The sequence below is a fragment of the Misgurnus anguillicaudatus genome, chromosome 8 (assembly GCF_027580225.2).
Source record: "Misgurnus anguillicaudatus chromosome 8, ASM2758022v2, whole genome shotgun sequence".
NCBI classification, from domain to species: Eukaryota; Metazoa; Chordata; class Actinopteri; order Cypriniformes; family Cobitidae; genus Misgurnus; species Misgurnus anguillicaudatus.
Window position 1 is genome coordinate 28,021,625 of NC_073344.2, and position 12,217 is coordinate 28,033,841.

At 37.3% G+C, this 12,217-nt stretch overlaps 1 protein-coding gene across 1 annotated transcript in view; it reads right to left on the reverse strand.

The window, feature by feature from the left end:
• The window catches only part of plxna1b (plexin A1b), a 120,675-nt gene that overhangs the window by 13,619 nt on the left and 94,839 nt on the right, over nt 1-12,217 (reverse strand). Inside the window, exons 16-22 of the mRNA XM_073870649.1 lie at nt 9,920-10,087; nt 9,702-9,795; nt 8,881-9,114; nt 5,852-5,995; nt 2,140-2,374; nt 1,110-1,252; nt 347-603 (exon numbers count right to left, since the gene is read on the reverse strand). Of these exons, the coding sequence (XP_073726750.1) occupies nt 347-603; nt 1,110-1,252; nt 2,140-2,374; nt 5,852-5,995; nt 8,881-9,114; nt 9,702-9,795; nt 9,920-10,087 (1,275 nt within the window). The remainder of the gene's footprint in view (nt 1-346; nt 604-1,109; nt 1,253-2,139; nt 2,375-5,851; nt 5,996-8,880; nt 9,115-9,701; nt 9,796-9,919; nt 10,088-12,217) is intronic.

The following is a 12,217-nucleotide window of genomic DNA, read 5'->3' on the forward strand; positions in this document are numbered from 1 at the left end:
GAAACAGCCATGAAAGGCCACATCGAGAATACAGAAAAAAACGATTTTTACATTTCTTGGTCTATGCAAATCTGTTGCCATACATGAAGCACCAGCATTTATACCCCACAGTTTAATATATACATCACTAAAGAGCTGATTATAGTTGTGCGTGGTCCTACGACGTAGCTACACGTTGGTTTTCACATATACGTCTGCGTCGTCGTCCTCAATGTGCAACTACACATGCGCACCACTAGTAGGCAGATATCCACGCGTGTGTATAAGAACCAGTAGGAGATGCCGAACCGTAACACCTTTCAGTCTCATTGCTGTCAAAGATTATAAAAAACCTCAGTGGACGTACCGTCTGAGCAGGAGTTTGGGGTGGTTCTTGCTCTCCAGGTTCTTTTCGATGAGGTCAGATAGGAGCTGTTTAAGAACACCGGTGGCGTACTCCATCTCCCCCTGCAGGGCGCTCATGATGAGAGACGCCACATTCCCGCGGTCCCGCATGGAAAACGAGCGCTGAGCCTCCAGTGTCCGGATGAACGTCAACAGAAAGTGTTTCTTATTCAAGAGCTGACCGAACAGTGTCAGAGCTTTTTCAACATTAGCTGGAACCTAAGAAAGATACAGACATGATAGGTTAAGACAAATAGAGAGAGAGACATGAAAAGGATGAGGGAGAGAGTCTTTTATAAAAATCATTTAAATATTTGCCAGCTTGAGTTAGTGAACTGGTTGTTTTGGGTACGATATCACTGTGGTTAACAGATACTCAACCAATAACTGTGACTTAAATTTGGCTAGTGTCCAGTCCAGTATGACTCATTCTAGCATATCAGTTTAATCAGAATTCAATTAACTAAAAGCAGATTTAACTCTCTCTCTGCCATTGACGAGTTATCTTTTCAATTAAGAGAAAACGCTTCCCTGCCAATGATGAGTTTTTACGACAATCCATATTTTCGCTATTATCCACCAGGTGCTGCTCCTACCCAACGTATAAAACACTGAAGCATCCACTGATCCAAAAATAGTAAAAACTGTGTATGTTTTGATCATTTCTCTAAATCTAATCTCTAACAAAACTCCTATCACATGCATTTTAAAAATGTTGTGTGTACCTCCATCTCCTTCAGCACAGGATGATCCTCTATTCCAGGGAAAAGGACTCTCATCGCGTACGTACGATAATCCAGGAATGGAATACCAGCTCCATCCAGATCCTGAGTCAACTCATGGATATCAGTCTGGAGCTCGGCAAACGCTGGAGAAAAGAGACACAGACAAAGAGAGAGGGTTAATCGACGTGTCGTTTCTACAGGTTTGACTACAGACATGGAGGTTGGTCTACATAGCTGCTTAAAAGAAATGATATAAAGAGACAAACTTATAGTTAACTAGTTTTATGCTTCGGAATGAGAACATCGGAAATCAATGAGACCACAATAAATTTGTGTTCAATAAAGACTGCAGGATTCTCTGCATTTTTATGTGGAATATCAGGAATATTCTGCACCGCTCTCCTTTCCAAACATCTTATCTAATCTTATGAAGCGTCTGCTTCGGCCGCCGCTCACCTAATCAATTTAGATGTTGTGGTTATTTATCGGCACGCTTTATTCTTTCTGGATTACATTTTATCATCTATCCGTGATGTGTCACTCGCACCTCGTGCGATCCATCTCTCTTATCCTCTCTATTCCGGCACTCATTCCTCTCTGTGTCTAAAGACAGACAAGGTCGTCACCTCGAGCTCGACTGAGACAGATAATGGGCGGCACGTCTCTCGCCCTTGTGACCGCAGGAATGAGAAGACGTTCGGTGCATGTGTACGTGTGATAAACGATGTTTGAATCGTGATGGGTGAGGAGTAGAAACCAAAACAAAGACAATCAGAGACTAAACCAGAGGTTTTCATGGTTGATTGTTCAGAAAACACATTCGTTTAGTGCAACACCTCTCTTCTCAATGAATCTCAAGTGCTTTGTTATATCTCCTGTCTTTCCCTTTGGAAATGCTTAGTGTACTCCAATTGGTCAAGCTGGCTCAGTCTGTTATGATTGGTCGCTTAGAGCACGTTTCTCGCCCCTTAACATAACAGTGAGTCTGAAGTAAACAACAAATGAAACAGTACACAAACAAATGTTTTACCTTCTTTACACTCCAGGGCGACTCTTGACTCCAGGTTGTGCATCTGTAACTGCAGGCGCTTCAGCGTGCGGTCAGCATCACGCGACTTGCGCTTGTAAGCGATGAGGATGATGATGATGACCAGGAGAAGAAGACCACCTCCTCCCCCGATGCCAATGATAGCGGGAAGCGTCAGCAGACTGTCGGAGTAAATCTGAAGAGTACCAGGAGAATACCGAAACCCTCCGGCAAGCACCTACACACACACACACACACACACACACACACACACACACGCACACATTTTGTGTTCATAATTACTGAAAATACAATATCTTTTACAATAAAAATTAATCACACAATTCCTTGCTGACAATAGCAAATAAGTAAAATTGCACCTGTCAGCATTTTTTTTTTAAATAGACAAAGCTTAATATATAACTAAAAATGCATTCAGAAAGTTTACAGAGGTTAAACGGGGATATAAAGTTTTATACAGCCCCTCCAGAATTTTTTTTGTCTCTAATTAAAATACCAATGCTTGTCTAATATTAAATTATTATTTAATCACGTCTTAATAATAAAGTAAACAGTCAGTGATATAATCAGAACAGAAAAACAAAACAAAAATATAACAAATAAATACAACTTCAAGATACAGATACACTGTTTTTTAATGAACATAGACAGCTGTCACACAGTGGTTTTAAAAACTGGGTCGCCAGGATGATTTAAGGGAAAATGTTATTAAATAATTAACTGCTTCAGCCAAAATAAATGTTTGATATTAATAAGAAAATATTAATCAATCCTTATCACCAATACTGACCCAATGGTTCATATACCACCAGACACGCCAAAAAGTGCAATTTCGCGCGTAGTTGGACGCTTGAACATTTTGAGTTAACTCGCGACATCCCCGCATGAAATTCATGCAAATACACTCAATTTGCCAGCTTTAACTAACTTGTTGTCTCAATATGTATATGTAGCTCCAATTAAGAAAATAGAGTTTTTTTAACAAACCACATTGTCCGACACTTTCTTACAAACAAGATGCTTTCATTCCCATTTCTATAAAAGTACGAAGATGTGTCGTACAGATACAGCAACGATGATTTTGTTCTCCATTGTTGTTTCGCATTTCTGCCTTCCCTTCACTACGTCCTAATCACAGCAAGCTCCTGATTGGGTACTAGTTCAGATTTTTTTACTCGTGCAATTTCACATCAAACGCCCGAAACGCTCAATTCACAGCACGTCATTCGCACCGCCATTCGTGCGAATCACACCGCAGGATGTCTATGGCGTCTATGCATTGACTTAAAATGTAAATCACTGGTGCTTAACGCTTCTTTCGTGTTTGTTATGTATGCACCATGAAAGATGTGAGTCATGTAATCTTTCTTAATTTTAGGGTCGCTGTTTATCAAATATAGTCCAAGTCCTAAACTATCTTTTCCCTAAACTGTGTGTTTACTTTGTGTGTTTTTATTATGTTTGTATGTGACCGTTCACGTGCAAAGCCTGAAATGGGATCAGTTCGGTCCTCACGCGCTGATATGTGGCATGCACACATGTTTGCAAACAATAAGATGAGATGATAGTGGACAGATGCCTTTCCTTTGTGTACCAAGTTTCCGACAACTTTATTTAAGGACTACAAAACATTACATTGAAATGTATTATAACTAGGGCTGTCAATAGATTAAAAAAATTAATCTAGATTAATCGCATGATTTCATGAGTTAACTCGCGATTAATCGCAAATTAATCGCACATTTTTATCCGTTCTAAATTAACCCTAATTTTACACTTTTCAGGTTTTTAATACTCTGATCATATATATAGATGCTTTATGCAAATGCATGTTAACAACAGCCTGTTTACATTTTTAACAGAACCATCAAGCCATTGCTTTGTATATGCATTTTCCTTTAAGAAGAATTTTCTTTTTCTTAATTTTTATTTGATGCTACATCATTTGTGACATGTGCTGTACAAAATTAGCAAATTTTCAAAAAAAATAGTTGTTCATATTTTGACATTCTCTATTAAAACATAGAACAATGCATGATTTGGTGGAATATAACAAAATATGACAGAACTACACCTGTTTGAAGTTGAAAGAGTCAGCAAAGTTAAATTACCAGAAAAATTACCACATCCATACATTATATTACCACATCAATACCTTAAAATCACTGATAAAACTATAAGATTTAGCACACACAAAGCAAAAACATCATCAATGTATGTTCAACTTTTTTTCCTTATGTTTGATTGACATTGAGACAGACTGCTTAAAATCTAAGTGATCTAATATAATGTTACACATCAGATAGTTTTACCCAACAGTTAACCAAACATTTACTTAAAACATAACAGATTATAGAGCCTACCTGCGTGAATTCTTATCAAAACAGATATTTGTAAAACTGTAATTTTGTGTAGATGTCTATATATCCGGGTCTCGCACTCGCGCGTCTGTGTGCACGCGCTTCAGATATCAGTCAGTCAGCGTGAGGGGATCGCTTTTGAGTCTTGTCGCTCTTAATAACTCTTTAACAATAATCAGATACCGAACTTTATCTCTCTTAATGACTCTTTTAACATCAAGCAAGTCCTGCAGTCTATTTTCTAAGTCATGCATAAAAGCGAAACCAAAATGAATTGAGACGCATCTTTGTATTAGATTAAGCATTAGGAGGACGGGAACGTTACACCTCTCAGACGTATAAATAAAGATCATATCAGATGTCCAACGAGCATTTAGAGCATTGGATTTGCTAGACGATTTGGTTAATGTTCTTATTTCTATGAAAACCTTTTACTCATTTAGAGAGAGTCACATTTGTCTGCGTCTCTGTTCATTCAACTATGGGCTGGACCAAGGGTCAAACAGAAATTGCGCGTTGCGTTTATCGGCGTTAATGAAATTAGTTGCGTTAAAAGGAATTTGCGTTAACGCGTTATTAAAGCGTTAATTTTGACAGCCCTAATTATAACATTGCTTTTCACATTTTTTTTTTTTGCAGGTGTGCCACACAGGTTTCACACAGACCTTTCACGCATGTACCCTCATGAAAATAATGCATTGTACTAGCTTACATTTAAAAATTTTAGTCAAGAGATTGACTGTACTGTGCAGCGTACTGGAGAGAAAGATGTGTGTTAGTAAAAGAAAGCCAGAAATATTGGCCAAGTTGTCTATTGTGTATCATGACAGAATATTAGATCATTTTATAAAAAATAATATGAGACATTTTTAGTGTTTGCAATTATTTTGCAATGAAATAAGTTATGCAGGATAACGCAACGTTTTGTAAATTTTGCGTTGTGTGATCTCAGAATTGCAAAAAACTGTAGGGACTGAGTATAGAGTGAAAAATGTGAGCGTGATAGAGAAGCAAAGCCAGATGATCAGTTTATATATAGGTCAGAAGATATAGGTCAAAGACAAACATGTGGGTCTCTGTCTGTATCAAAGAAAATGAGGGCAGATCGCTTGGGAAACACACACGAGTTACATTACATACATAATATAAACTGATGTAACAATATAAGAAAAGCTATTTAGAGATGTAAATGCAGATCTGATTGTCAGACGATGTAAATAAATCCACCAAACCCTGGAGAAAAAGCCAACAGAAACTCAGTAACATGATGCTGAGAAACACAAGAGAGACACAGATGAGATCAGATGAAAGTCGTGGGAAAGAGGAAGACTTACAGTGACTTTATGCTGTCCGGTGAGATTGGGCCACTCGCACACCAGTTGTGTGTCAGAGACGGTCAACACACAGGGTTTGTCACCGATCAGAACGGTGTAGTTTAACCTGTAGTTACCAGCAGCTGAAGGAATCAGATTCTTCCCCTGAAACAAACAAACACAGACACAAACGTGTATTATTTCTTCAGTTTTTCCTATTTATTTATATGACATACGAAGTGTGTTTGCTCTGGTATACACCACCAGATTTCCAACACACAGTAAATCTCTGTCTGCCCAAGGGCCTTATGGGAAATCTTTCTCAAATGTTTGCATGTTTCATTCAGAGACGTGTGTTACCGGAGGGATTCGTTTAACACGTAGATGAAACTCATCTCATGTCCCAGAGCAAGAAAACTAAACAGATAAGCTGATGCATGTTTGTTTATAAACATTTTCTGTCAAAAATCACCTGACAGTGAGTATGGCTACAAAAAAACATCACACATGATAACTTACATTTGCATAACTAGATTTGCATTCGTTAAAGAAAACAGAATTATACTGGGTTAAAGTTTAAGGGACCGTTTACACCTGAACGTTTTTATTCAGTTTGCTTGATTTTTTGGGGTTCTGAAAATGCAAACTTTTAAAGATGGGTTTAATATTGCGAGTTTTTGATAATGAAGCCTTGTCGTCTCCGTGTAACCTACCTAAACGTGAATCTGTGATGACGGTGACATCATATGCATGTGTTAATTCAGTCTATAGGCATAAACGAGTTGAATTAAAACAACAATGGCGGCCTAAACTGTAGTTTGTGATTCCCCAAATGCTTAGTTTGTCATTTATTAATAACAATTAATAAAATAATAATTAATAAATTATTAGTTTTTTTTATTAACGCGTCTCCAAAACATTTTACAAAATATATAGTCCAGGATCACTTTCCTTACGAAAATTAACCATGGTTTTACTACATTAAAAAAAACATGGTTACTGTAGTAAAAACACGGTTACCACAAAATAACCATGGATTTGCTAATAGTAATCAATACATCAAAAACACAGTACACTATTACCACAAAAATGGTAAATGGTTAATTTTCATAAGGGTTGTAGTAGTAAATCTACCTCGTCCTCCATATAAACAAAACTGTTTGATGCTTTCTTCATCTTGACTCTTTGAAATTATCGCTCTGTGTACGTGCATGGCACACGTAATACAGCGTTTATTGTCGTTTTTGCAGATCCGTGAAAATACAAATTTTTTGTAAGCATTGTCGTGTGTATGTGAAATATTTCAAAAACGCAAAGTAAAAACATTTATATTTTTTACTACATTGTTGTTGTCTAAATATTTGCCTAAATGAGATGCTGCATTAGAATCAACACAACAATAACACAACACCACGTGTGCAGTATAAAGACATACATGAAGTTATGTCTTTAGAAGAAATCAGTAGCTGCGTTTTCATTAAAGATTTGCGCAAAACGTTAGTGTTATTTTCCAAATGTCAATCAAAACTATTGTGAAATGACAGATTTCCTATTAACCAATGTTATGCAACTAAAACGCAATTTTGTTGTTTCGCGATAAATTATTCCAAAAACCATGGTGAAGAGTGTGTTCGACTTAATAAAGCATTGCGCAGACCAACATGCGCATAACATCAAAATATTGCGATAGTAATAACACAACACCACGTGTGCAGTATAAAGACATACATGAAGTTATACAGATGAGATAAAAGTATCAGTAACTGCGTTTCCATTAAAGATTTGCGCAAAACGTTAGCGTTATTTTCTAAATGTCAACCAAAACTATTGCGAAATGACGGATTTTCTATTAACCGATGTTATGCAACTAAAACATAACTTTGTTGTGTCGCGATAAGTCATTCCAAAAACCATGGTGAAGAGTGTGTTCGACTTAATAAAGCATTGCGCAGACCAACATGCGCATAACATCAAAATATTGCGATAGTAATAACACAACACCACGTGTGCAGTATAAAGACATACATGAAGTTATACAGATGAGATAAAAGTATCAGTAACTGCGTTTCCATTAAAGATTTGCGCAAAACGTTAGCGTTATTTTCTAAATGTCAACCAAAACTATTGCGAAATGACGGATTTTCTATTAACCGATGTTATGCAACTAAAACATAACTGTTGTGTCGCGATAAGTTTTTCCAAAACGAGGGTGTGCTCGACTTCGTACTGCGACGCGCAGACCAACATGCGCATGACATTAAAATATTGCGAGAGCGACTCAAAACCATACATAGCATTCGACTCCTGAATCCCTCTCAATGTATTTTTGTGTCATGTGCTTGTCGGTTCTTTCCACCGCATAAAGTCAAACACACTTCTTCTCACCAAAAATACCGCAGCATATTTAAAAACCAATCATGTTAACTTTACGTACATCAGGTGATTTGTAAATGTGGAAAAACTCCAATGTTTCCATAGCAGTTTTGCGATATATATATTTTTTATTGCATAAAAATGAGCGTAAAATGTTTTTGCGATATATAATCGTTTATTTAAAATAGCCGTGTTTCATTATATAACATTTTCAATTTGTGCAATTATAACGATAATGGAAACACAGCTAGTGTGCATTACCACAAAGATTGATTGTGTTTAGTCTTTCAGTGAATGTCAATGGATGTTTATCAAGCAATAATGTTCAATTTTATTTTTTTTATCTTAAATTTCTAAGGTATAAATTAAATATATAATAAAAGTATTCCTGTAGCTCAATTGCGCAAAATGTCATGCGTTTGATTCCTAGTGAACACACAAACCGTAAAATTGCTTCGGATGAAACCATCTGCCAAATGCATCAATGTAAGTAGACGGAAACTATAAATGGGTATTATTTGAATTAAGTCGGATTAAGCTGTTCAGGATAAATTAAATGCAGATAAATTGTCAAAGTAAATCAGGCTTTGAGCAATATATGAAAACAGTGACATGCTTTGCTCCGACTTTTATTATACTACAAATGAAAACACAAACATTAGATTTATTTTTCTCACCTTCAGTATCAGTGGAGATCCAGGTTTGAGCTCCAGCGTTGACGGGCTGAAAGACTCGAACACAGGGTCGGGATAGAAACTGAAGCTCTCGTTAACCACCATTAGCGACTGAACGCTATCCATGATAAATCCGATCTCATCCGGACCGATTCCCACCTCTGAGAAACCTCTCTCTGATCCAGCCACAGACGGGACCAGACAGACCATCACGGTGTTGTTCACTACAGTACAGTTCTGTGAACGAGATTTAAACATCACGCTGAACAATTACAATTGAAAACAATGAAAACAAAGAGACCTCTGACACTGACAGCGAGAGAAAGAGATGTTCAGGTGAGCAGGGTGAAGGTGGAGAAAAGGTTACACAGACCCTGCGGGAGTTTTTCACTGCTTTATAGAGATGTTTTATGGTCTAGATGCTGTCGGCCGTTGACATTTTAAAGGTTAAACTGAGAAAAGGTGAGCACATACACACAGAAAAACATACACAGGTGTGCGGATGTATCATTAAAACACGACTGGACCACTGAAGATTTGTGCCACTCTTTCTTCTAAAGCATTTATGAAGTAATACGCTGTTATCAATGATCGTGTTTAAAATCTTAAAGGAAAGATCAAAATAGTCACTGTAAACCTTACATCACTAAAACATATTGACAGTTCATAAATGTCCTGAATGGTTGCTGTCAAATGCATGCATGAAAACTTGTTGACTGAATGATGTTGAGGAAATAATGACAGTATTTCATATCGACTAAAGTTTTTTTTTGGAGAGAAGAAATTGAATCTGAATTGTTGAATTATGACAATAAAAGACTTACGTTGACCGATTCAACGCTGCCGTATTTGGCTCTCATCTTCGGCTCTCTGACGGTGGCGAGATTTGTACCGATGACCGTCATCAGGGTTCCACCACTAAGAGACAAAAATACACTTTTTTAAAAAACTCCAGCAGATGCACATGCTCATCTGTTTCTCTTCATGTAAACCTCATTCATGATACCAAGAAAGGGTTAAACTAATCCATCCGTCGACTGACCTGGCGATGCTCCAGTCAGGATCCATCTTCAGTACTGTGGGATCATCCGTGTAGTTGAACTTGACCTCTGGGTTTCTCAGTTCGGCTGCGTTTATATCCACCATCACCGGTGTCCCGCCAGGACCCAAACCCGCCGGAGTCACGCACACGATCTCACGAGCGCTTCGTCTGAAGAACAAAAATCTCTTTTAACAATATCTGTTATGACATCACAACCATGAGCTAATTTACATACAAATATACATTTAGTGTTTAGCAACATACTGTATCCCATACTGATAAATGAAAGTGTGAACCGGCAGCCATAGAAAAAAACCGTCATAGACGTCTTAAATGTAATCTAGCGGAGACTCTATTGATTTTGTATTCACCAAACCAAATATTGGCCAACTAGCAGGTCAGCTTGACCAATAATAAATGTATTTGTATGAAAACATTTTAAATTCATAATATTTTTTTTCATTAACATTTCATATCTTACATGGGGCTTAACATGTTGAAACCCAAAAAAAAGAAGTTAAACAATTAATATTTTGGAATAAATATATTGCAGATATGCCGGCATGTCGATAACCTCGTCTCATTGGTTCTTGTCTGTCTCACGCATGATGAAACACGCATGACAACTAGTCACAAGACATGCAAGAACCAAATTAACATAGAGATTCAATGTTATCAATGTGCCGCCATATTTGATGTGCTATGCTCATTGTGTTTCTATTGATACATGTAGGGTGTGATTTGCTGGGGGTGGATTACCCCCCTCTGGTTTTATCCCTGTCTCTGATTAATCATTTTTCATCCCTGGCGAGGACAACATTTATTCGCTCATGATTAATAATCATCAAATGGCCTAAAATAAAGATAATTTAATATAAGTAAAAACGCTGCCACACAATAGTGCAAACAACAGTAAAATCAGGAATGGATTGTGAAAATATGTTACAGCGTGTGTAGGTTGTGTAATTACGGCTGTCACAATGATTAAATAATCGATTGTTTGACCTCATCGCGATGATTTCAGATCACCACAATGATTGCACATCTCTCTGAAAAACACAAGGGGGAGCTGCAGTGCCTGCATAAATGAGAAATTATCAGATTACTTTCAAATATGTGTTGTGTATTAATATTTATTGCCAGGGAAACCTTGCAAAATATTTGAATAATCACAACAATGTGTGAAAATTCTCTCATAAACAAACCATTTTTTTTTTATGAGAATTAAATGTCAAAAACAATAAACAGACAATTAATTGTCATAATCGTCAAAGCACTAAAACAGGCAATTAATCGTCATAATCGTCACAATTTATTAGACAATTAACCGTCAGCCAAATTTCATAACTGTGACAGCTCTATGCGTAATGATCCTTTTTTAATCCATGCCCGAAGTCTCCAAATGTCACCAAGCACCAATAGTCTATTTCAACGCGAAAACAGCCAAATAATAAATAAAAAGGCTTCCTAAGCAGCATATCATTGTATTTTACAGCATAAACTACCATCGTTGGAATTGAAGGGAACTCCCAGGATGATAAAGGAGAGCAAAAAAGAAGTCAAAAGTGCAACTATTTTCTTAGTCTGATGTCTTGTCCAAGTAGGCATATATAGCCTTTTTATTGTTATATTAAGAGTTCGTTGTGCATTGCACATTTTTTCTATTAAATATTATGATTATAAACAAATGCTTTGGCATGTCTGTATATTTTTGTCATAAATAAACATCCCCCCTCTGATTTTTTCACAAAACGCACCCTAAATAAGCTCAAAATATTCCCAGACAGCAGACGACTCCGGGCCGGATCCGTGCCAAAGTCATCAGCTCCGGTGCGGATCCGGCCTGGAGTCATCTGCTGTCTGGGTTATTTGTTTTCTCTCACAAGCTTATTATTCACTTCCTTATGAGAAGATAACATGACAGCATTGTAATATAAATGTATTTGTCTTTGCTAAAGTGAAGAAAGGAAATCATACATCCGAGATGGCATGAGGGTGCATAAATTGTGTGTGTAAACTATTTCTTTTAATATCAGAATAAGATGACAGCACAGATCTCTCGACCTGACAGTGATGGAGTTCAAACGCTGTATAACAGTGAGCGTGTGTCAGGTTGTTGACTGACACGCTCAGAGATCACTAAAGAGCGACTGCTTTGATCATGAACGACACGAACAGAGATGAGATCCAGTCTACAGATATGTCCAGACGTGCGTGTGCGTGTCCATCGCGTGTATGTGTGAAATTCTGTCCTTCAACACGTCTCGTGTTACCATGGTAACCGTGTTCACAACATGC